Genomic DNA, 22328 nt, shown 5'->3' with positions numbered 1-22328 from the left:
GGAATCTGCAAATGGTTACTGATTACAATGATTTTAATTAATTAAAACCTCGATCTGCTTAATTTTCCTGTAAGTTTATAGATATCTAAACTAAATATTATCTGTATCTATTAAATAAAAATGAATCAGCAGAAGTTCAAAACAGAAAACGGTGCCATCCTCAAACTGAATGTATCCACCTTAGTTGAGAAACCTACAGATTTCTAAAATATGCCATTAACTTTATCAGTTTACATGACAAAACTATCAAACTAAAGCTCACGAGGCGGCTGAATTGACTCGATAACGACCTCTGACTGAGACGGAGATGTTTCAAATGAAGCGTAATCGAAAAGGTCGGAGGTGAGAGTCGGGGTTTGAGCAATTTGTTCGCCCAATTGGCTTCATTCACGGCCTCATTAACTAGAGCCAGACAATTATAAAGATCTTAATCCCATTTGTAGCCTAAATGCATTCTCCTTGTTGAACCCAGCCGTGGTCCGGCTGAACTGAGCCGCCTGTCGATAACCTGTCCTGACTCTGCAGCCCTGACTCATTTATCAGTGGCTGCTCTTTTTTTAGTGCTGACTGATGGTGGAATAACAACTCATTCATCAAAGGCTTCCTCGTGCAATGATCTTGCAGTGAACCACAAGGTACAAACACACAAAAACGTGACATGACACGACACAAACACGTGCAGCACAGAGTGGAGTCCAAACTGAAGAGGAAGAGGAGGGGGAGTGTCATCATATCTAAAAGTGACAGGAAGTGGTGGTTTGGCTGTTTGACAGCTCCGCAGCCATCAGCTCCAACACACGCTCTGCAGTGCTGCTGCTCCTGACTGTGTTTTTGTATGTGTGTGTGTGTGTGTCTCTGTATCTGTGCTGCTGTGCTTGTTCCTCTGCTCTTCTGATATTATCAATCTCACTGTGAATCAAATTACTGCTTTGTCTTTGAGGAAGTCACAGCAGTTTGTCCAAATACTAATATTCTCCAATGAGCCGGGGTAATAAAGCTCCTGCTTGCTGCTTTGTAATCTGCTCTCATGCATTTTATTTATTTTTTTTGGCTTTATTCGTTTTCTTTTTGAATGATGGTCTGATCTTGGGATGTCACGATTATAGATTTTCTTGGTACGAGAGAAATAATCACGGGGTTACGGTTATCACGATTATTATGCATTAATTAATTTGACAACACTACAGTATGAATGTGTAAAATCAAATATAGTCCAAATATAATTACATTACTGATTATATACACAAAATGTTTGAAGTATCTATCAATTAATAAGGACTTAATATCTCTTTTTGGAGGGAATAAGACTTCCTCTGCCAAACTTTACCACTCGGGCACGTTGTCTCTGTCTCGGAAAACAAAATTACGCACACAGTTGTTGTGTAACTTTGTTTTCCTTCTGTGTGAGTTGCGCTCATCTGCCTCTATGACGGTATTGAGGAATCTTAACAATTTATTAACCGTGGCGTTTAGTAATTGTGAAAACAAGTAATCGTGACATCCCTAGGATCTATCTGATCGAATACGGTTTCCTCTCTTGTTGTGACTCCTCATCCCTGAAAAAGCGTGTTCTCCTTGACCCCGCGCTCTCTCTCTCTCCGTACGCTGCTCCGATGAGAAGGAGAACAACTTCTACTCTAGCGATTCAGATTTTGACGACGAGGAGCCCAAGAAGTTCCACATCCAGATCAGACCGGTCGCCAGCAGCAACCGCAGTAGCTCCGCCGCCACAGAGAAGGAGCTGAAAGCCACCGTGGGGGCGCTCACCTTACCGCCCAACAGAGGCGTACGCCAACAGGTTGTGTTTGTTTTGGTTTCTCTGTGTGAGGCATTATGTTTTTCTGTTTTTTGTTTTTTTACTCAGGCTGCAAGATGATTGGCATGTTTGTTGTTGTTTCATACTTGTCTGACTGTTTTGTTAATTTAGGATTGACAGGGCGTAGCGCTGTTACATTTCCTCTGGTTTATTATCATCATCAAAAATACTTGATTAATCTCCATTGGGAAATTGTTTTGTTATATTACTCCATTCAAAATATACAAATACAACAATAATGGAAATAATAATGTAACCTCCAATATTCAAAATATAAAACAAACCCTGCCAATAGTAACACACCTAGTCTATTCATATTTACACAATTTACAAGCCAATTACAATGAATTATCTATAGACTTCTTTTTCAGTATTACTTCATCATACAGGGACACAGGTGCACATGACTGGTCAAGATAACCCCAACATATAAACATGTAATATCAGTGCTGCTTAATGTGCAAAATAGATATTTATATGTTAAAGCAGAAGTAAGTGATCCGGTCGTTTTGGCTAACTTCTTGTCAGCCGATGGAGTTAGCAGTCCCCGCCCTCGTCCCTACGTCACCACATTCACGCGCGGCGCATCCCTTGGCTGCACACACAGAGAGGACCGCCCCTTTATGCCGTTCTCTCTCCTCATTGGATAAAGGTTGTAGGATACAAGGAAAGTTTTCTCCTCGGCTTACAGCAGAGCAGAGTGACTGACAGACCCGTGTTTTGGACCGAATACTCTATATAAGTGATTGCTGTCGGAAGATATAACTATTTAAGACTTACGTATATTAACACAAATATTCTGCTTACTTCTGCTTTAATAAATGTAGGTTAAGATTGTTATAAAATCCCCTGAAATGACCACAAAACCAACAATGATGTGTTTTCACTGACTGACTAAAACTAACTTGCACTAACTTAACCAGCGCTAACTTAAACTACCGTAATACAAACTCTTTTACAGAGAGGGGGTATTATTTTTGTCACAATGTGCTTCGTCAATAAAGTCGAAATGTTGAGAATAAAGTTGAAATTTGAACATTTTAAAACATGATATGATATCAGTTAAGTATACAGTCGCACTCCTCCTAATTTGACGGACAAGAGAGGAAAGTTTGACTTAACTCAACTGTATTTTCGACTCTTCTCAACATTTCGAGGTTTGTCTCGACACAAAATCTCCCTCCTCTTTTTTTTTTCTCGAGTGGCCCTAATACTCCTCCGTAGCAGAGTAGAGCATCATCACTGTGTAAAAAAAAGACTAAAAACACATGAGTGAATCAGGTCACTGCTCTGGTGACGGGTTCCTTTTATTATGACGAACACAGACGCTGCAGTTTATTTTCAGCCGATCCCACCTTCACTTCATCGCTGCTGTAAACACTCACTACTGCTCCAAATGGATGTTAATGTGCCTCTGACGGTGGCCTCCCAACAAATGCACTGTTGTTCAGCCCTGTTTGTTTTTCATCAGTGGGATAGAGAGGCTGGGAGTTATTAAAGCAGAAGTGAGTGATCCGGTCGTTTTCGCTAATGCTGCGTTCCAGGCAGGCTTTTGAAATCGTAAATTACAGCTTCAAGTCACAACTTACGACTTTGTAGCGTTCCAGGCAACCCACTCGTGTTTTTCCGACCTGTTTTACCGGTGAAAGTCACTATAACGGCCACTCGTAACTTCCGACCGGTGAACTCGTACCAGATCGAACTGGTACCACTTCACGGTCGGAAAAATACGAGTTTCCTTGAACGCACCATAACAGTCCTCGTAGCTACGTCACCACATTCACGGCGTTCCTTGGCTGCACACACAGCCCTGCATGCCGTTCTCTCTCCTCATTGGATAAAAACTGTAGGATACGATAAATGTTTTCTCTTCGGCTCAGAGCAGAGCAGAGGGACTGAGAGACCCGTGTTTCAGTCCAAACACTCTATGTAAGTGATTGCTGTCGGAAGATACAACTATTTAAGACTTATATTAACACAAATATATCACTTACTTCTGCTTTAAGGAACCAACTGCCACGTTGTTGGGATTTGTTGACAAATTCTTGAAGTCTGTCCTCCGTGTGTTGACCAAATCTGTCCCTTCTCTCCGTCTTCCAGGTGTCAGTCAAGCGTCATCTCTCCAGTAAGTTTCAGCTTTTTAGAAAGTTTTTCTCAGAGCTCGTTACTGTGCAGAAGAATCTCTTTCCTCACACATAAGGTGATGGGAAATGGTTCAGTCTCTGTATTTGTGTGTGTTTGAGCACAGATCCCTGAATGCTGTTTGTCTTCTGTCGCGTCTCTGCAGGAAACTCGAGTACGGCAGGAGGCCGATCGGAAGAAGGCGAGGCTGCTTCCCACAGAGGTGAGTCCCTCCTACGGTTATTATTTATTATTTATCCATCTACCTGTTTGTTTCTCCATCCCTCCATCTGTGCTTTACCTTTTTGAAACCTCTGTTTTTGAATAGAAAATTTGGTTATTAATAGATTAGTCAATTATTGTAACTGTTTCACTGTTTTCTGACAATTAATAAACCAAAAGATGAGTCTATTAATCCAGTAGTTGCTCCCCTAGTTTAGTATTTCTTTTATCCAACAGTGTTAAAGCACTAAAAATGAAAGTCCAGAGTCTAGAAAAGGCTGGAAACTGTCTCTCACACTCTCACACAGCCACATTAGTACCAGCATCAGTGCTCCTCCATCTCTCGACCTGCGACCTGTGTGGCTCCTGTCTTCTCCCTCCGACAGCAAATCTCTTCATTGGCCGACCTTGCATGAACAGCCACCCTCCATTAGTCACACACCCCGGCCCCTCGGCTCGTGCTCCACAACATGTTTTATCAGCGACAGGTTCATTAGCTGCCAGAAGGTTCAGGCTGCAGCTGGAGGCCACAGTACAACCTGCCGCCGAGCAGCAGAGACTCTCTCTCCCTTAAATCCAGAGTCGACAGGATTAACACAGAGTCCCTGATTAAAGCGGTTACTCTGCAGTGACAGCGGCGGTGGCTGGAGCTGAGTGAGACCGGGCTAATTGCTGGTATTTATCACAGAGAAGGTAATGGCTGATGGGTTTTCCCCTATGTCGCCCCATCGCGGCCTTCCCCCACCTCAGCACCGTGATGAAGAGCACAGTGCTGCCGATTAGTCCTGATTAGGGAGCGTCCGCTGCAGTGAGTCACTGAGTCTCATTGTGTGTGTGTGTGTGTGTGTGTGTGTGTGTGTGTGTGTGTGTGTGTGTGTGTGTGTGTGTGTGTGTGTGTGTGTGTGTGTGTGTGTGTGTGTGTGTGTGTGTGTGTGTGTGTGTGTGTGTGTGTGTGTGTGTGTGTGTGTGTGTGTGTGTGTGTGTGTGTGTGTGTTGTTGCAGATGGAGAGCAGGAGGGCCTACGCAGGTCCACCTCCAGTCCCGATCACAGCAGGTGAGGAGGCTCTGCGCTTCATGTCATCTCTCTTCCTTCTTCGTCTTCATATCTGTCTCTCAGCGGTGCAGAGAGAGAGAGAGAGACGTATTTAGATGTCACACTGCGTCATTTGTGGCCTTTACACCGTTCGTTTGGAAGCTTTTCAGGTTTCAAACCTCACAGCCTTCTTATTTTTGGCCAGTGTAGAGTGTTACCTCTATCACCTCATTGCTCACCTCGTTCTCTACCCTTTTCCTTAACCTGTGACCAAACACTTTTCACACTTTCTGCACACAAGCTTGGAAATGAACAGGTCAACTGTTCTTCAAACCTTTTGATTACAGGTCTTATTTTGAAGCAAACTCGTTGTAATTTTCCAACCAGAAGGTCAGAGTGATAGTGAACCCAAAGTTACAGAGACGCAAACATAGAAAGTTCATATAAGGCCTGTGGACTCGCCTGTTATCAGGAGATGTAGAGCTTTCAATCGATTAATAATTTGTTAAGGTCGAAGTGTCCTGTGGGCGGTGTGGTGTATTTGGAAAGGATGATTTCCTCTGTAGTTCAAGGAGAGCAGCAAGCAACACACTTCATTTTAGTAAGAGAAGCAACACGAAATATACAGTCCCATGATATAGGCTTTATAGGCTCCATATAAACATTTATAAGCTGCTATAATGTAGTTAATTAGTCCTGTGGACTCCTGTATAAACAGATTATTAATGATAATATAGTAAAATACAGTTAAAATAATATTAAACATGTCTTAAAAAAGTCCAAGTCATTTTTTTTTTTACCCCAGAAACCCATTATACCTTTTATACTCTGTCACCTCTCCAAGATGTTGTACCTTTAATGGATCTCAGCCCTGAGTTAAACCTGCTCTGGACACTCTGGTCTATACAGGCTCTTCTAGTTACTTAAAATAAATCTGGCTGCTACAATAAAACCTCAAACTCTGCTTCAGTAAGCCCCGTTGGCACCAGAGATTTATCCCTGAACAGACACAGATCCTTTCACTCTGTAACACAGAGGGATGATCCCACAGAGCATCTATGAATGTGCCCACTTCCTAACAGTTACACATCTCGCAACTTTCATCGTTCTGGATGAAGCCAATTTAGAGCAATCTGCTGTAAAACGATCCCTGTGTTTATATGTATTATTTTATAACAGATGAACGTAGTGTAGATCTTACTGTATCATGATGAGAAACACTCATCAGGTTGGAGGTTTGTTGTTGTTTCACACTCTCTCCCTCACCGCTCTGAGCTCCGTCTTAACTCCACATCTGATCCGTCCAAATCCAATTCCCCAGTTTCCTCTTTTCTCACGTTACACCCACACTCCTGTTCTCTCGCTCCCCTTTTATTGCACTTTCTTCCTCACCACTCCTCCACTCCACCTGATGTTTTTCCCCCTCGTTTGTTGTCGTTCCTTTTGCTCTTTTCTGCAGGTTGAGCTCGACAGCGTCGGGTTCAGACAGTTTGTTCGGACCGCCGCTGGAGTCGGCTTTCAAGTCCAAAAGCTTCGATGGTCGGGACCAACTCAGAGAGCACAGCGCGTTCGGTGTTTCTGAATGTGAGAGAAGTCGTATTTACGGTATTTTTTTGGAAAACTTTTGCATTTATGTCCTTTTTAATCATTTTAATTGCTTCACAATGCTTTTCTATTTTCAGTTCAAGCGTCTTATTAAGACAAAGATTAAAGATCCAGCCCCACTGATCTTCTGCAGTAAGGTAGAGCAGCATGTACGTAGCCTGAGAGATAAGATCCAGGGAAAATGATACACATTTGTATAATATTAACAACAATAATAATGCATTTTATTTGGTTAAGCGCTTTTACAGACGTTCAAAGTCGCGTTACAGGAGAAAACAGAACAAACGTACCCAGCTTTACCAACTTATATCTTTGCTCATGGGAGCAAAACGGCGAGGGAACACTGTTGAATAAGAGAAATTAACCTGAAACAATTAAAAAAAGATCTAATAAAGAGGAGGGCACACGTCTCCTCCATCCCACAGTGGATATTTTGCCCTTGGCAAGTGGAAGTAGCATTTAAAGTGTTTTTTTTTTTGTACAAAGACGTGAAGATGAGTCAGGCTCCGTTCAGCTGATTTATATTTGCCACAGTTAATAGTTGAAACTAATGGGAATGATCCCATTAATTCTAGGCTTTGACAAATGAGCCCCGCCACAGCTGAAGTCCAGAATTAATGCAAGAGTCTGTGAGCCAGTTTCTTAAAGCCAAAGTCTCTCTGAGATGACCCGAGGCGGTGGGCTGCTGATGTAAAGGTCGATTTCCTTCGCACCGTCTCTCAAAGATGAAACCTGATTTTGTGAATATGCAAATTTGGATGTAACATCTCATATCCAGACAGAAATACTGTCTCTCATATTTGGTGCCTTGCGTGCGTGGTAACGACTTCCTCTTTGTCCTCAGTGTTGAATTCTTCACTGCAGGTGATTAAAGTCTAATTACACTTTTATGAGTTCTTGGTTTCTCTCTGGCGTTGACGACGTCCTCTGTATTTTTTATAGAGTTGCACTGATCCGATACCTGCATCGGATATCGGCTCCGATATTGACTAATTAGCTGTATCGGATATCGGACGAGGCCAATCCAGCATTCCGATCCAGTCATTTCTTTTTTATTAATATCATACACAGCAATACAGTTACAGCGATCTAGTGTTATTTATTTCTTTTTGCTGCTAATGTACACTTTGTTATTTGTTAATAAATAATGGTAACACTTTATTTTAAGGGGTCCTTGTTCCTGTGTATCTACCTAAGTGTAATTACCTATGTAACCGTATGTAATAACATGTACTTACATTGTAAATACATAGTGTATTTTGGTGTACTTACAGGTCCTTGTTACACTTGTAATAAGAAATGCCAAAGTGGCCTCTCTCTTTGCACAAGCATTTCTTATTACAAGTGTAAGTGTACGGTTACATAGGTAATTACACTGTAATTAATTAGGTAGATACACAGGAACAAGGACCCCTTAAAATAAAGTGTTACCTAAATAATATTAAGTACATTTACTGTATCTCTCTGTTAATTTGTTACCTTTTTTAACTTACTTTTAACTTATTTAAGGCTTAATGTTTATGTCAAGCCTGATGCCTTCACTCACATGGCAAGGTATACGGTTCATTCATTCAGCAGTAGCATCAGATCGGTATCAGGTATCAGCCGATACGCTCAGCCCAGGTATCGGTATAGGATTGGATCGGAAAAAACTGGATCCGTGCATCTCTAATTTTTTTTTATATCTGTTCATTTCAGACGCCGCCTTCTCGTCCGACTCCTCGTCTCCTGAGAACGTCGAAGACTCCGGCCTGGACTCGCCGTCCCATCAGCCCCTGGGGCCGTCTCCTGAGCCGGTGGGCTGGGCGGCGTGGCCCCCCGCGTCGCAGAGCAAAGAGCCGACTCAGACGCTGGGTCGACCCGTGGACCCCTTCCTCTCCGCTTTCCGTGACCCCTCCCCCGGCCGCAGCCCGCACCTGCAGGACGACCTCGCCACCGCCTGGTCCATCGCCCCGTCGCGCCCCTCCCCTCGCGTGCCCCCGGAGCTGGACCCCTCGTCGGTGCAGTTCCCCGCCTTCTCTCAGACGCTGCCGCCGCCGGAGATGGAGTCGTCGGTGTGGAACTGCAAACACATCCCCCCCGAGGACCCCTTCCTCGCCGCGTTCGAGAGGACTGTCGCCCAGGAGACCATCAACCTGTCCGACGCTTGGGCGCGCCCGCCGCCTCGCCCGAACCAGGAGGCGGGGGGCAACAACAGGGGGATGGAGGTGCGAGGGGACCCGTTCTCCGTCCCGCTCGCAGACACTAAGACGCTCCCGGCCCCCTCCTCCTCCTCCTCCTCCTCCTCTTCCTCCTCCAATCGCAAAGACAGAGACAGGAAACGAGACCGCAGCCTGCCGCCGCCTATCACCTCCGACGACCCGTTCGCCATCACGATGATCGGCAGCCCGACGCACCAGTCGTCTCTGGCTGCGGCGGCCGGGTTGATCCCTCCGCACAGCAGCAGCAGCAGCAGCAGCAGTGTGATGATCGGCGGCGGCGTTAGCGTTGGCAGCGTTGGCTCCGTCACCAGCAACAGACTGGGACTGGATGCAAACCCTCAGAGCTCTTTACCGGCCGCCCAAACAAAGAAGGAGCTGATGCACTGGAACTCGGTCCACAACCCGTTTAGCGAGAGCGTCTCCAAAACGCAGGGAGAGGGAGGGGGGAAAGGAGAGGGAGGGGCCGCCGCTGCCGCCGCCGCCGCCGCAGTGGGGGACAGGAGGAAACATCGATCGTCAGAAAACGAGCCGCGCAGGAACGCCCCGCCGCTCACCAGGCACTCGGGCCCGCAGGAGGATCTGTGTTTCTCTACGGACAAAGACCAGGACTGCCTGGACCTGAACACTCAGATCGGCTGCGTCAGCTCCCACAAGGGTACGGAGACGCTTCGCTGCTCGTCATCACATGAAGTCTCAAATAAGAGCTCAGTTAAAATACTCAAATACAGTTTCGAGGAACTTGTACTTGAGTATTTGGCAACACTTTATAATAACTGTGCACTTTAAGCATCATTTATAAAGTATTCCTTCCTACATTGATTCTAATTATGATGTAATTTATAAAAAACTGTTATAAATGTTTAACTCCGGATCAATAGGCTCATCTATAATACATTTAATGATTGTATTTTCTTCATTTTTTTTTATTTTTTTTATTTAGTATTTTCAATTTAAGAGAAAACAAGTTGACAACAAACTGTCAAGGAAATAAAACAAACGACAAACACAAACACAGACGAAAACATGGGGGCTCCTCGGTTGATAATCCTATATATAATGTCAAGGGTCTTTACTTGTTAATGTGTGGCGTCCTCAATTGTTTTGATAAAGGCCAAGTCCATTTCTCCCATTTCCTGGGAAAATGATTGTATTTTCATACATATAGATTATGGATTCAGCTTTTATGGATTCAGCTTTTATAAATCAAGTATGATATCTAATACAAACCCATTTATTCAGGAGATGTCAGTGGTTCGTAAATTGTTAGTGAGTGTTTTAATAGATTCATTGAATAGATTAGATAATAGGTTATAGATTACGTACTTAATGGTGTCTACTGTATGTCTCAAAAATGCATTATAAACGATCAATTATGTATTCAATAATGCTTAATAGTGTGCAGTTATTATTAAGTGTAGTGTACTACCAAGTATTTCTGTTTTGCTACTTACTACATTTATTTATATGCTGCTACAACCACAGAGAATTCTGGATTCTGATTGGTTGAAAAGTATGAATTCATTTCTGGTGACAATGCACTGAGAGTAAGATTAAAAAATGTAAATATTTTTTATTAAATGTCATCATAGCTGCTTATGTCTTACAAATATCTCCCGAGAATAAACAGCTACAACAAAAAGTACCATCAGAAAAAAACTCTAGATACTCCTTATCCTCCATCTGACCTGCAGTCTTATCAATAATGTGAGTACGTTATTATGTGGAGGAAAAATCTCTGAAGGATCATCAGACACCAACAAGATGTTAAATCCCTCAATTAAACCAATCCAAATAAAATGTCAGGAGGTCTGGTGCCAGCTTGTTTTGGCAGAGTGGGCCTGGCTGCTCTGAGCACCAGTTGTGACTGACTTTGGAGCTCGTCGCCGCCGCCACCCGTCGTACTCCTGGTTCCTGGTTGTACGATCCAAATCGGCTCTTGAGTCATTTCCATCTTTTTTCTTCTGTCTCTTTGTTTTTGGAAGGATCCAAGCACAACTTCAGACAGGACACGTCTGAAGTGGTGGCAGCTGCTCCTCCTCAGAGGGCGACCCGGGCCAAGAGGACTTCAGGCCGACTCAGTGGCTGCGAGAGGGTGAGTGACCAGCTGTGACTCAACAGTGCTGCCAGTGTCATCAATTAGTATTTAGTATTGGTATTTCTTTTTTTAATTTTCTTATGACATTGTGACTTTTTAAATGTCTTGAAAGCTCAGTCTACTGTATAGCGAGTGGAGTGCTGGTTTGTGCTTTTATCAACAATCACGTAATGTTAGAATATGACACAAAATACAAAGAACATTTCCAACAAACCTGGGATTTTAGTCTATCCACATACACATTCAGTCATACAAAAAAAAAAAAGGTAACCACCACTTGGATTTAACTAAGCTAATAGGTAAGAGCCTCCCATTGGATAATTACTGCATAGATGATGATTCATCTGGCAACAACGTATTTAACCCTAACTGATGCAGTCTAATTTCTTAAACAATAAGACAATGAGAGACATCCCGTGGTTGTGGAAAATATTTCAATCTCTTTCAAAAGGGTCAAATTATTGGCATGAAAGTTGGATTAAGAACTGTCCAACGCATTATTAAAAACTGGAAGGATAGTGAGGAACCATCATCTTCAAGGAAGAATTGTGGTCCAATGTGGCCACAGAGTTCATATCTTAACCCCACTGAGAACCTTTGAAAAATAAATGCAACTCTGGATGGAAATAAATGTTGTGTCATTGCAGAAGCTTATTGAATCGATGCCACAGCAAATGCCGTAATCAAAGCTAAAGGCGGTCCAACGAAATATTAGAGTGTGGGCCTTTTTTTGGGGGGGACGAGCCGTGTATTTTAAAGATAATTTCCCATTATTCACAACAGGGGCCTGGATGCCATTTCAAAAACACTGCTGTTCAGAAACATATGTAAAACACATTGCACTGGGAGGAAAATGCAGAAATAGAGACTATAGTGCATCCCAAAAAAATATTTATTGTATCAGAATGAAACAGTCACAACACTTCAAAGACATGGGCAAACAGCTACATGTTTAGATAAAAAAAAGCATTTCTGACGTTACACTAGCCACTATAGTGTCAATATTGACCCAGTTTGTCCCTTTTCATCTCAGTCCCGCTCTCTCTGCTCCTCCCCACTGCCGGAGCCCAGCCCTTCCCTCACCTCCTCCTCCTCCTCCAGCCCCAGTGAGTGGGGGCCTCAGGCCAGAGACGGCGAGTGGGGGGGTCAGAACCGAGCTCCCAGTCCGGCCCGACCGGGACAGGCGTCACCGCTGCCCTACCAGCACCAGGAGCACCAACCAAGACAGCGTAAGCCTCCGCACGTGAATGAAGTCACACCACAGGACACAAACACACTTTTATATAATTTTGCATATTCACTGTCCGGCCGAGGATTTGATAAAAACACAGTTAGATTCAAGATTCAAGATGTTTATTGTGATATACTCGGATGTTAAAAACCATGCAATGAAATTCTCACTCTCATTGCCTCCCTTCACATTACAAACATATAGTAAGAATAGGGTAAGAGACAAATACTGTAGAAGAGACTTAAAGCAGAAGTAAGTGATATATTTGTGTTAATATAAGTCTTAAATAGTTATATCTTCCGACAGCAATCACTTACATGGAGTGTTTGGACTGAAACAAGGGTCTGTCAGTCACTCTGCTCTGCTCTGAGCCGAAGAGAAAACATTTATCGTATCCTACAGTTTTTATCCAATGAGGAGAGAGAACGGCATGCAGGGCTGTGTGTGCAGCCAAGGAACGCCGTGAATGTGGTGACGTAGGGACGAGGACTGTTATGGTGCGTTCAAGGAAACTCGTATTTTTCCGACTGTGAAGTCGTACCAGTTCGATCCGGTACGAGTTCACCGGTCGGAAGTTACGAGTGGCCGTTATAGTGACTTTCACCGGTAAAACAGGTCGGAAAAACACGAGTGGGTTGCCTGAAACGCTACAAAGTCGTAAGTTGTGACTTGAAGCAGTGTTGTTTTCGTTAACGATGACGATGACGAAATATTTTCGTTGACGCCCCTTTTTTTCATGACGATAACGAGACGGTGACGAGATGAACATGGCTCTCTGATGACGAAAACATGACGAGACGTGTGTGAGTTTTCGTTGACGAGACGAGAACGGACGTAAATGTTAGTGGTCGGGCTGTGATCGCCTCTAAATTTGATATTGTGGATTGTCATTACTCTAAGCTTCACACGATTTAGCAACGGCTCCGTCAACAACAGAACAACGCTGCTGAGACGAGCCGCGGTGCGCCGCCGCCCGGTGCTTGTGATTAAAGCGGCAGAGAGCAGCAGGCAGTGATCCGCTGCTCTGGTGACCTCGGTCAGTGCGGTGCAGCCGCTCCGCGCCGCGGCGCTGACGGGTGGATGGTCAGACGTTCAAAAAATGCATGACATTTCTGCTTATTGTGCGTGTAATCTGTCCATTAAAATCAACAAGTGTCTGCAACACTGCTGCATCCTTGTGTGGTCACGTCCACCACCTGGCATGCAGCGCACATTCTGCTCAACACACCTGCCGTCACTCCATCAGAAAAAAAAACTGAATGCACTACTGTTACCACTTTATCTGTGTGTAGGCTAATGGATAATCCTTAGACCATAAAGTATTTGGCATTGGGTGGAAACATTATGTGTAAAACCATTCCTTTATTGAATTAATTTGTTGAAAGACTTTTTTTTTTTTTTTTTACTGAAACTGACTAAAACTTGACGAAAACCTTGTTGAGTTTTCGTCGACTAAAACTAGACTAAAACTATCACATATAGGAATGACTAAAATTGACTAAAACTAATAAGTATTTTCGTCAAAAAGACTAAGACTAAGACTAAATCTAAAATGCCTGCCAAAAACAACACTGACTTGAAGCTGTAATTTACGGTTTCAAAAGCCTGCCTGGAACGCAGCATTAGCCAAAACGACCGGATCGCTTACTTCTGCTTTAATAGACAGAAAACATTACTGATATCATGTCTTAGTTAAATGTGAAGCTACAGCTTAGTTTAGGTTTCACATTAGATTAAAGGGATAGTTCAACATTTTGGCAAAATGGCCCATTGCCATAATCCCTTTCTTGATTTTCCTCATCAAACTCAACGGAACGTTATGAGAGTTTTTTTTTAGGTAAATTCATGCAAAACCACTGATGCGCGTTCCCGTCGAGGGCAGTTTTTCAGCAAGCAGTTTCTGTATTTGCCTCTAAAACGGCTCTGTCTCATAACGTTCCGTTATTATCTCATAGCGTGGTGAATGTGCAGGTCACAACTTGTCCACGAGAGTGTTTTGGAGTTGTTGGATTGTGTATTTGATGAGTTTGATGAGGGAAACCAATAAATCCCATTAGCCTCCGTAGCGTAGCTCTGAGCAGCTCGCGGCTCTGCTCCACCGTTCTAAAAACAGCTTGCACTGACAATTAAAGGTAACGAACCTACTGCTACGACTATAGCGATTATGGCAATGGGCCAATTTGCCAAAAATGTTGAACTATCCCTTTAAAACCTGAGATGTTAAATTTGCCCTTTTTTAAACGTGACGTATGATTCAACAACTCAGGACAATCACACCTGTTCCCCTCAGTGCACCTGTCCAGGGGGCCCAGTCCCATTTCCCTCAGCACACAGGAGGCCTGGCCGGTGGCGGCGGCCATTACCGAGTATATCAACGCCTACTTCAAAGGCGGACAGCACAACCGGTGAGTGACGCTGCTTTTTTAGTAGAAAGAATAAAGTTGTGGTGTCTTCTTTCTTTGTTGTTACCGACTTCTGTTCTGTTGTGAGCCTTGTTGTTGCTTCTCTCCCTCCCTCCCTCTCTCTCTCCCTCTCCCTCCCTCTCTCTCAGCTGTCTGGTGAAGATCACAGGCGACCTGACCATGTCCTTCCCAGCAGGCATCACCAGGATTTTCACAGCCAACCCCAACGTTCCCGTTCTCAGCTTCCGGCTGGTCAACATCTCGAGGATCGATCACTTCCTGCCCAATCAAAAGCTGCTTTACAGGTCGACTCTCAACCGTTGTCGGCGCCGCGCTGCTGCATCACAAACCTGTTTGTTCCTGTGTTAAAAAAAAAAAATCTTTACCATCCTGTTGTCTCTGTCTGTTTCCATAGTGATCCTTCTCAGAGCGACCCAGACACCAGAGACTTCTGGTTCAACATGCAGGCTCTGCAGATCTACCTGCAGAGAGAAGCTGAACTCAACCCTCAGGCCTCGTACTACAACGTCGGCCTGTTAAAGTATCAGGTCAGAGTTTAACCAACGGATTCTTCGTCCTTCTCATTATCATCACATTTTCCCTCTGGTAACTTTTATGGTGTAAATAAAAAGAGTTTATTTGTTTATTGACTATTCTTCCTGGGGTCCATTTAAAGACAAACAACTTAAAACCACAAGATAATCAAAGTAGTCACATAAAATATATCAGCAATATATCAACAACAATCCCTTATAATTAGTGCAACAAACAGGATAAAAAACCTTAAAAATAGCCTAGCTCATTAAAAGCGGGTAATGAGTTGCTCAAAATACGATTTCTTTATGCATGACACCTTTCCTGGGTGTCTTTTTGAATCTTGATTTACTACTATCAATACCAATAAGATAAAGAGAGGGAGCCTGTTACAATATAATACTGTATATATATAATAAGTATATTTGGCTTAATGAACATATAATAGCAACTCTTTGTTTCACAGGTCTGTGATTTCTGAATAATTTCATAATAATTTGCAAATTTCCTGCCAAGATAAATTAAATTATGTTGTAACTGTGCATTGCAAAGTAAATTATTTTAATTTACTATTCATTTATTACAGGAAATTTTATTGTTCATATCTTTATAATTCTCTGGAGACAGATTTTACATTTCCACCTGTTCACCTGACTTCCTCTGTGCAGGTGTCCTCTCAGGACCCGGGTCGAGCTCCTCTCCTGCTGTCGGCCGAGTGCCAGCGGAGCGGCACGGTGACCCGAGTGTCCCTGGACTACCACTGCTGCCCGGCCACCGCGCCCTCCACCCAGCTCACCGCGGTCCAGGTGCTGCTGCCGCTGGACCACACCGCCACCGACCTGCAGTGTCAGCCGCCGGCCTCCTGGTGAGCAGGATTTTTGTGAGGCTCAAATAAAACCACGTAGTTAAGTTGATCAGTTAATTATTCAGCTTTGTTTATTATATCAGATCGTTGGACGGAAACTAACTATTGATGTCCAAATGACTGGAGATGAGAAGAAGCAGATCAAACCTCACTGACTATTTATTGACTTTGTGTAGATACAAAGAAATCTGCATTTTAATGTCACTAAACGCAGTTTTGGACAGTTCAAATGAAAGGTTAGAATAAGGAAGATTCAATTAAACAAAGTGCACAGTTTTGTTATTTTAATTAGGAGTTAGATGACAAAACTGTAAAATTACTTGGCTTCAGTTTAGGCTTAATCACTGTAAATTGGCCAAACTAACAGGATTGCATTTGAGTGGTGTGTAGTATATTGCTAATCTCACGAAATTACAGGTGAAAAAATGATTTTACATCTTAATAAATTAATGAATGATGGAATGGTGAAACAAGATTGATCATAATGATGTGTAGTACAGACATACATATGTGTTTGCCCTGGAAGTCATTTTACAGAAATGGACGAAACATTGGTCAGAAATATAGCAATTACATATTTTTATCTAAATGTCGAGTAGGTTATATTTTCTCATATCATCATAGTGGTTCTCATGAAGCCAAACGAACCAAATCATCTCTACTGAGATAAAGTGTCAAGTCATGGAAACCTTCAGTCCCAGTATTTTCCGATATTTCGGGGGGGGAAAGTGCAGATAATATGATGATATCAAATGTTTCACTAGAAGAAAGAGTTGAGCTCTCTCCCTTTTTTTTTCCTTTTACATATGTAGGTAAACGTTGAAATGATTTATCACCAAAGTCATCTGTGAAGCAAAAGTACCAAACCAATCTGTTGTTTTTCTGTTTAACATCACCGTGCATTTAATGAGCAGACAAAATGTTCCCTGTGTTTGACATTTTATAAACTAAATAATGGACAACAGGACTTTTAGAGGAAGTCACAGGGTGGGGATGAAGGAGCAGGTCACTCCTCGCTGACTTTTTTTTTTTTTTTTTTTTATCTGCCTGGACAGGAACACTGAAGAGAGACGGCTGCTGTGGAAACTCCCCAACCTCTCCCCGACCAATCACAGCAAAGGTCAGAGCTCTGCAGCTTTAACGCTTCGACGCTTGTTGTTGTTGTTGAAGCAACTTTTTAATAAGAAAATGTTTATTGTGGAGCGAGGAAACACGCAGAGACACACACACACCACCACCAGCAGCAGCAGCAGCAGCAGCAGCAGCAGCAGCTCTACATTCATCTGCCCGACAGCTTCATCTTGTGTTGTGTTTTCTCTCTCATCAGCAGCCATTGTTCAAATTAGTCCCAGGATTTCCTTCACCACCGACTTCACAGGCTCCACATTGTGTCAGACAAATGTCGAAATGAGCATAATTAAGCGTTGCGTTAAGAGATCCTACTGAGCGCTCCACATCCTTCTCTTTTCAAACAGCTGAAATCTGAAGGTGGATCATTTCCTTTCTAACGGAGGCATTAACATCTGAACGTGGCAGCTGCTCTCATCAGCCAGCCGGGTCGAGGTGAACGAAACTAGACAGCCGTGAAATATCCCCCCTTTTATTTTGTGTCAAGTTGATTGTTGCTCATATTTCCTGACCTTAATGGGGGCTCAGATAAGAGGCTGCGCGTCTCGAGACGATTTTAACGGCTCTAATTCAAGAGAAAAAATGAGAAAAAGCCTAAAATTAAATCACCTCTGTGCTTCTTTTGTGTGAGACGCCCACATTTCTTTCTTTTTATTTTTCATTTAATGATATATTATTACCGTGGTGTGAAGCTACGTGGCTGGAGAACAGAGGGAAAGGAGACTATTCATAGCCGTCAGTGATGGATGAGATGTTAAAGCCTGAGAAGGTTTATAGTTGGAGGAGTCCTCTGGTTTATGAGCCGGTGACAAAGGCACCGCAGAGTCACTGTAACGCCTCCCTGTCCCTCTGAGATACTGTTTTTTTTTTTCACAGCCATTTGTTATATAATACTGAAATGCTAAATATGCAGCTTTTATATAATGAATAATGTCTGAAACAGTGGTAATTTATTTATTTTACTAGACATCTTGTAAACGAAGGCAGGCGCGTTGGAGAAAGTGTTTCTGGGATTAATGATGCAGACGTTCAAGTCGTGCAGTTGTTCATCCTCCTGTTTTGAGTGTGTGATAAGTCACAGAAACATGAACTAACTCAGGAGTAATTATATTATTCTGCATGAGGCGTGAGTGATAACTAGGTTTAAACATCCCCTTTAAAACACTGCTGTCTAACTGTTTATGTTATATACTATATCTATAGAGCAATAATGAATCAGTTACAGTTCATAAAGTCAGCTATAGATCAGTGTAAAAAATGGACAGGTTCTGTAGCTACACTGTTGCCCATAAAGTTGGAATAATAATTTTGTTTTCAGACACATTCCTCTTTTTATTCCTATTTATACACATCACCTTTGACCAGGTGCAATGATTACATACAGAGTCCCAGTTACCCAGGTGAAACAAATTCATGCTTGTGGACAGTATGCCACGACGTCTCAACGCATTGATCCGGGTCAGGGTATTGGTATTGGTAATATTGGACATTCTTATGCAGGAAATCCCCCTTGAATATGTTTTTTGGTTAAACTGACCAAACAAAACCCTCAATCATATTGTTCAATACCCCCAATTTTGTTTAAGCTTGGATAAACAGTTTGCAAAAGTTCATTGTGGTTTAATTTTAACAATGATGTATTTGGAAGAGAATGATCAAAGAAGTTTTGAGAAGATATACACATTATCTATCAAGCCTGTGCATATTCTCATTTGTCCAGGTCATAGTATCTCAAAGGAGGTTAAATCGAAAGCAACTGGACTTAGTTATTTGTCTGGGAAGACGTTTCACCTCTCATCCAAGAGGCTTCATCAGTTCATGTAGCATCTGACCAGGCTGGGACTGGTCCAACTAACTGGTGTGGAGACCCAGTATTTAACCTCTTGAAAGAGGTTAAATACTGGGTGAAACGTCTTCCCAGACAAATAACTAAGTCCAGTTGCTTTCGATTTAACCTCCTTTGAGATATCTATCAAGAAATAAATCACATTGTCACAATCATTTCATGAGAAGAGGTTTAAAAAAAGAAAAGAAGAAACAAATATTCCAACTTTATGGGCAACAGTGTATCTAGAAAAACAATTTATATCTAATAGATATCTAAAAGATACTATTTTGTCCTGTGGTTTCCAGTTTTTGTCTGACGTGCCCTCACAGCGCTTCAGTCTCTGGATTTATTGGTTTAGTGCTCTCACTGCAGAAAAACACTCAGCGACCGTGCAAAATCCAATACGAGACATAAAGTCCTGGATTTCTCGGTGTTTGGGCTTCGTCTCAAGTTGTTCGGCCAAGGTTGCATTCAGACTAACTTGTAGAAGTTGGACCTGTCGACCCGTTCCTCTGTTGTTTTGTAGCTGTCTGCTGACGTCACGTCATTAGAAACGCACTGTGTGGTGATGGAGAGTCACAGCTGGAGACTGAGCCTGTTGTAGCTGGAGGGTTACCGTGGTAATAAATACACTCACGATCAACATCACAACAGTCTGATATTATCTAAGCATCATTTCTTTCCTTTAATGAGTCGAGCTGCTCCTCCGTCTCTCCCTGTTCCCTTGGAGAACAAGTACAGCAACTACAAACCACCACATCGGTGCTCAGTGGGATCAAGTTGGTATTTGTTTGAAAGACATTTGTGCATTTATTGATAGTTTATATATATATACATTTTCAAAAATGTAGGACGTAATGATAACAAAACGACAAACACAATCATCTTCAAACAGATGTTGACACTAAATTACATCTCAAGACAAGATCCATTAGCAGCTCTTGATCATATCAGACAGTTTCCTCAGCACTGAATGTGTGAATTTCCACTTTTCTGAGCTCATTAACTCTCTAAAACTTCACGAGCGCACAGGTGTGTGTGTGTGTGTGTGTGTGTGTGTGTGTGTGTGTGTGTGTGTGAAGCGTTATAGGACTAAAGAACTAATTACCTGTCCCTGTTGGAAAAGATGTTTTATTTGTAGGGATGTCACGATTACTTGTTTTCACAACAACAGATGTGCGCCAAAGTAAAGGTAAATGCACAGTTACTGGTCCGTTTACCTTACGTAACATTGAATTGGTAGGAATTTAAATGTTAGCTTGTCATTTGTAATTAAAAGAAACGATTAAATTAAACTTAAACATTTGGTATGGATGACAATTCATGACTTGAACATTTCAAACACTCATAATCGGTCCTATATTAATAGATACCTCAAATATTTTGTGTAAATAATTAGTAATGTACAGTAAGCAGATTTTCTCTATATTTGATTTTACACATTCATAGTGTTGTGAAAGTAACATAATTACTGTGATACTAATTGTAATACCTCGTTATTCCTCTGACAATAATCTATAATCGTGACATCCCTGTTTATTTATTTCTCATCACACACTCAGCTTCTTCTTCCAGGGAGATGTCACTGCGTCCATCGTCATCATCGTCTCTCTGTGTCTCTGCTGTGAACTCATCTGTGTTTTTTTTTATATCTGTGTCTCTGCCGGTCGGTGGGTCGGTGGCGTCCCAGGCTCAGGGACGCTGTGCGCCAGCTGGCAGTGCCTGGAGGTCCCCCGCGGCCCCCCACCCAGCCTGGCGGTCCAGTTTGTGGGCTCCGGGGCCTCGCTGTCGGGCATGGACGTGGAGCTGGTGGGCAGCCGCTACCGCATGTCGCTGGTCAAGAAGAGATTCGCCACAGGTGACGATGTGAACACACACACACACACACACACACTTGCAGTTTAAAATGGAGTCTGACCGTTTTAATGATGATAAATGACCTGAGCAGTGGTTGTTATTAAAAATCTTGATTATCACTGACGACCTCACACAGTGGTGCAAGTCATATTAAACTGACTACTGCTGGAATAATCACTTCAATCTAATTGATTAGTCAATTGGCATTAAGTTAAATGTCCTAATTCTGATTATAGATTAATCTTTTAGGTTATTATTAATCAAGAGAAAGGTTGGTCATATAAGAGATTTATTTATCTATTTGTTGTTGTTGTTATCATGATTATCATAGAACTGTTTCCAGTTCCCACAAGAAGAAGAAGAACAGGGGCAACAAATCGACCAAAATGCTTTGACTGATCAAGGCTTTTTTCAAATTATTATTATTAACGACTTATTTAACTGTGAAGTTCAAAAGTAAGAAACCAGAAACATTGCCACCTTTTAGCTATATCCTTAAAAAAAACAGTAAGGATTTGTTTTTAATAATAATAATAATTCAATAAGTCGATTACATCTTATTATAATTCATTTAAAGACTTAATAATTGTTACTTGTTGTAATCTAGTTACTCAGGAGATTCATCAGCGTGTCGCAACTTCAAGAAATTATTAAATGTTCCAGAAATCTTCCTTCAAAGATGTAGCAGCAGACACGTCCTCCATGTGTGGTTGTTTTGTTCAGTTTCACTTGGTGATAAAGTTGCTGGAAGGTTTTGCACTGGAGTTGTTATAAACATTTATTTTTAGCGATACATTAAATCTTTTTTTTCCATTCATGTGTTTGATCTCTCTCACAGGGAAGTACATGGCGGGCTGCTCCTTGTGAATCGGACAACTTTGCACTTTTTCAGCTTCTGAGTCGAGAGCCGGAGAAACGACTGGTGGTGAGAGTCGACGGGAGGAGGAGGCTCCTTCACTCAGACGTTCGGCCTTGAGGGACAATGTGCACTTACTCCTGACGGTGTCCTGCTGTTTAACGACCAAGCCTTTTCTTCTTCTTCTTCTCCACTAATTTAACGTGTGTGTTGTACACTCAGTCGTTCTGCCTTTTCCAGGAGGGAAAGTCTTTTTCTATTGAATCTCCTCTGTTCCACTTTGTGTTCTGTGTGCCTTTCGTAGGTAGAGACTGCAAAAACTAAGCTAGATGTCAGAAACTTTTCTTGAATTACAAGGAGGAAGGAAAATATTGTGTGAATAAAAAAAAAAAGTTACGCATAATTACTGTGTTGCCATGGAAACTAGGATTTTTAAATTGTGTAAATACTGTATCCCGATGGATTGAACGAGTCATTTGTGAGCAAAGATCTTCTACCAAACCTGAGGAGGAAAACGAACTGTTTGTAAATCTG

The 22328-nt window shown here is 42.3% G+C and overlaps 1 protein-coding gene across 1 annotated transcript in view; it reads left to right on the top strand.

Moving 5' to 3' along the window:
• Window positions 1-22296, top strand: part of fcho1 (FCH and mu domain containing endocytic adaptor 1) — a 73956-nt gene extending 51660 nt beyond the window's left edge. The window contains exons 13-27 of the mRNA XM_083969963.1: window positions 1605-1798; window positions 3917-3941; window positions 4104-4160; window positions 5162-5213; window positions 6652-6776; window positions 8496-9653; window positions 10981-11090; window positions 12127-12322; window positions 14615-14729; window positions 14876-15031; window positions 15142-15274; window positions 15929-16125; window positions 17181-17245; window positions 20772-20939; window positions 21777-22296. Of these exons, the coding sequence (XP_083826089.1) occupies window positions 1605-1798; window positions 3917-3941; window positions 4104-4160; window positions 5162-5213; window positions 6652-6776; window positions 8496-9653; window positions 10981-11090; window positions 12127-12322; window positions 14615-14729; window positions 14876-15031; window positions 15142-15274; window positions 15929-16125; window positions 17181-17245; window positions 20772-20939; window positions 21777-21805 (2780 nt within the window). The 3' untranslated portion in view covers window positions 21806-22296. The remainder of the gene's footprint in view (window positions 1-1604; window positions 1799-3916; window positions 3942-4103; window positions 4161-5161; window positions 5214-6651; window positions 6777-8495; window positions 9654-10980; window positions 11091-12126; window positions 12323-14614; window positions 14730-14875; window positions 15032-15141; window positions 15275-15928; window positions 16126-17180; window positions 17246-20771; window positions 20940-21776) is intronic.
• Window positions 22297-22328: the final 32 nt, after the last annotated feature.

The sequence above is a fragment of the Trachurus trachurus genome (assembly GCF_905171665.1).
Source record: "Trachurus trachurus genome assembly, chromosome: 4".
NCBI classification, from domain to species: domain Eukaryota; kingdom Metazoa; phylum Chordata; class Actinopteri; order Carangiformes; family Carangidae; genus Trachurus; species Trachurus trachurus.
This window is presented reverse-complemented; position numbering and strand designations above follow the sequence as displayed.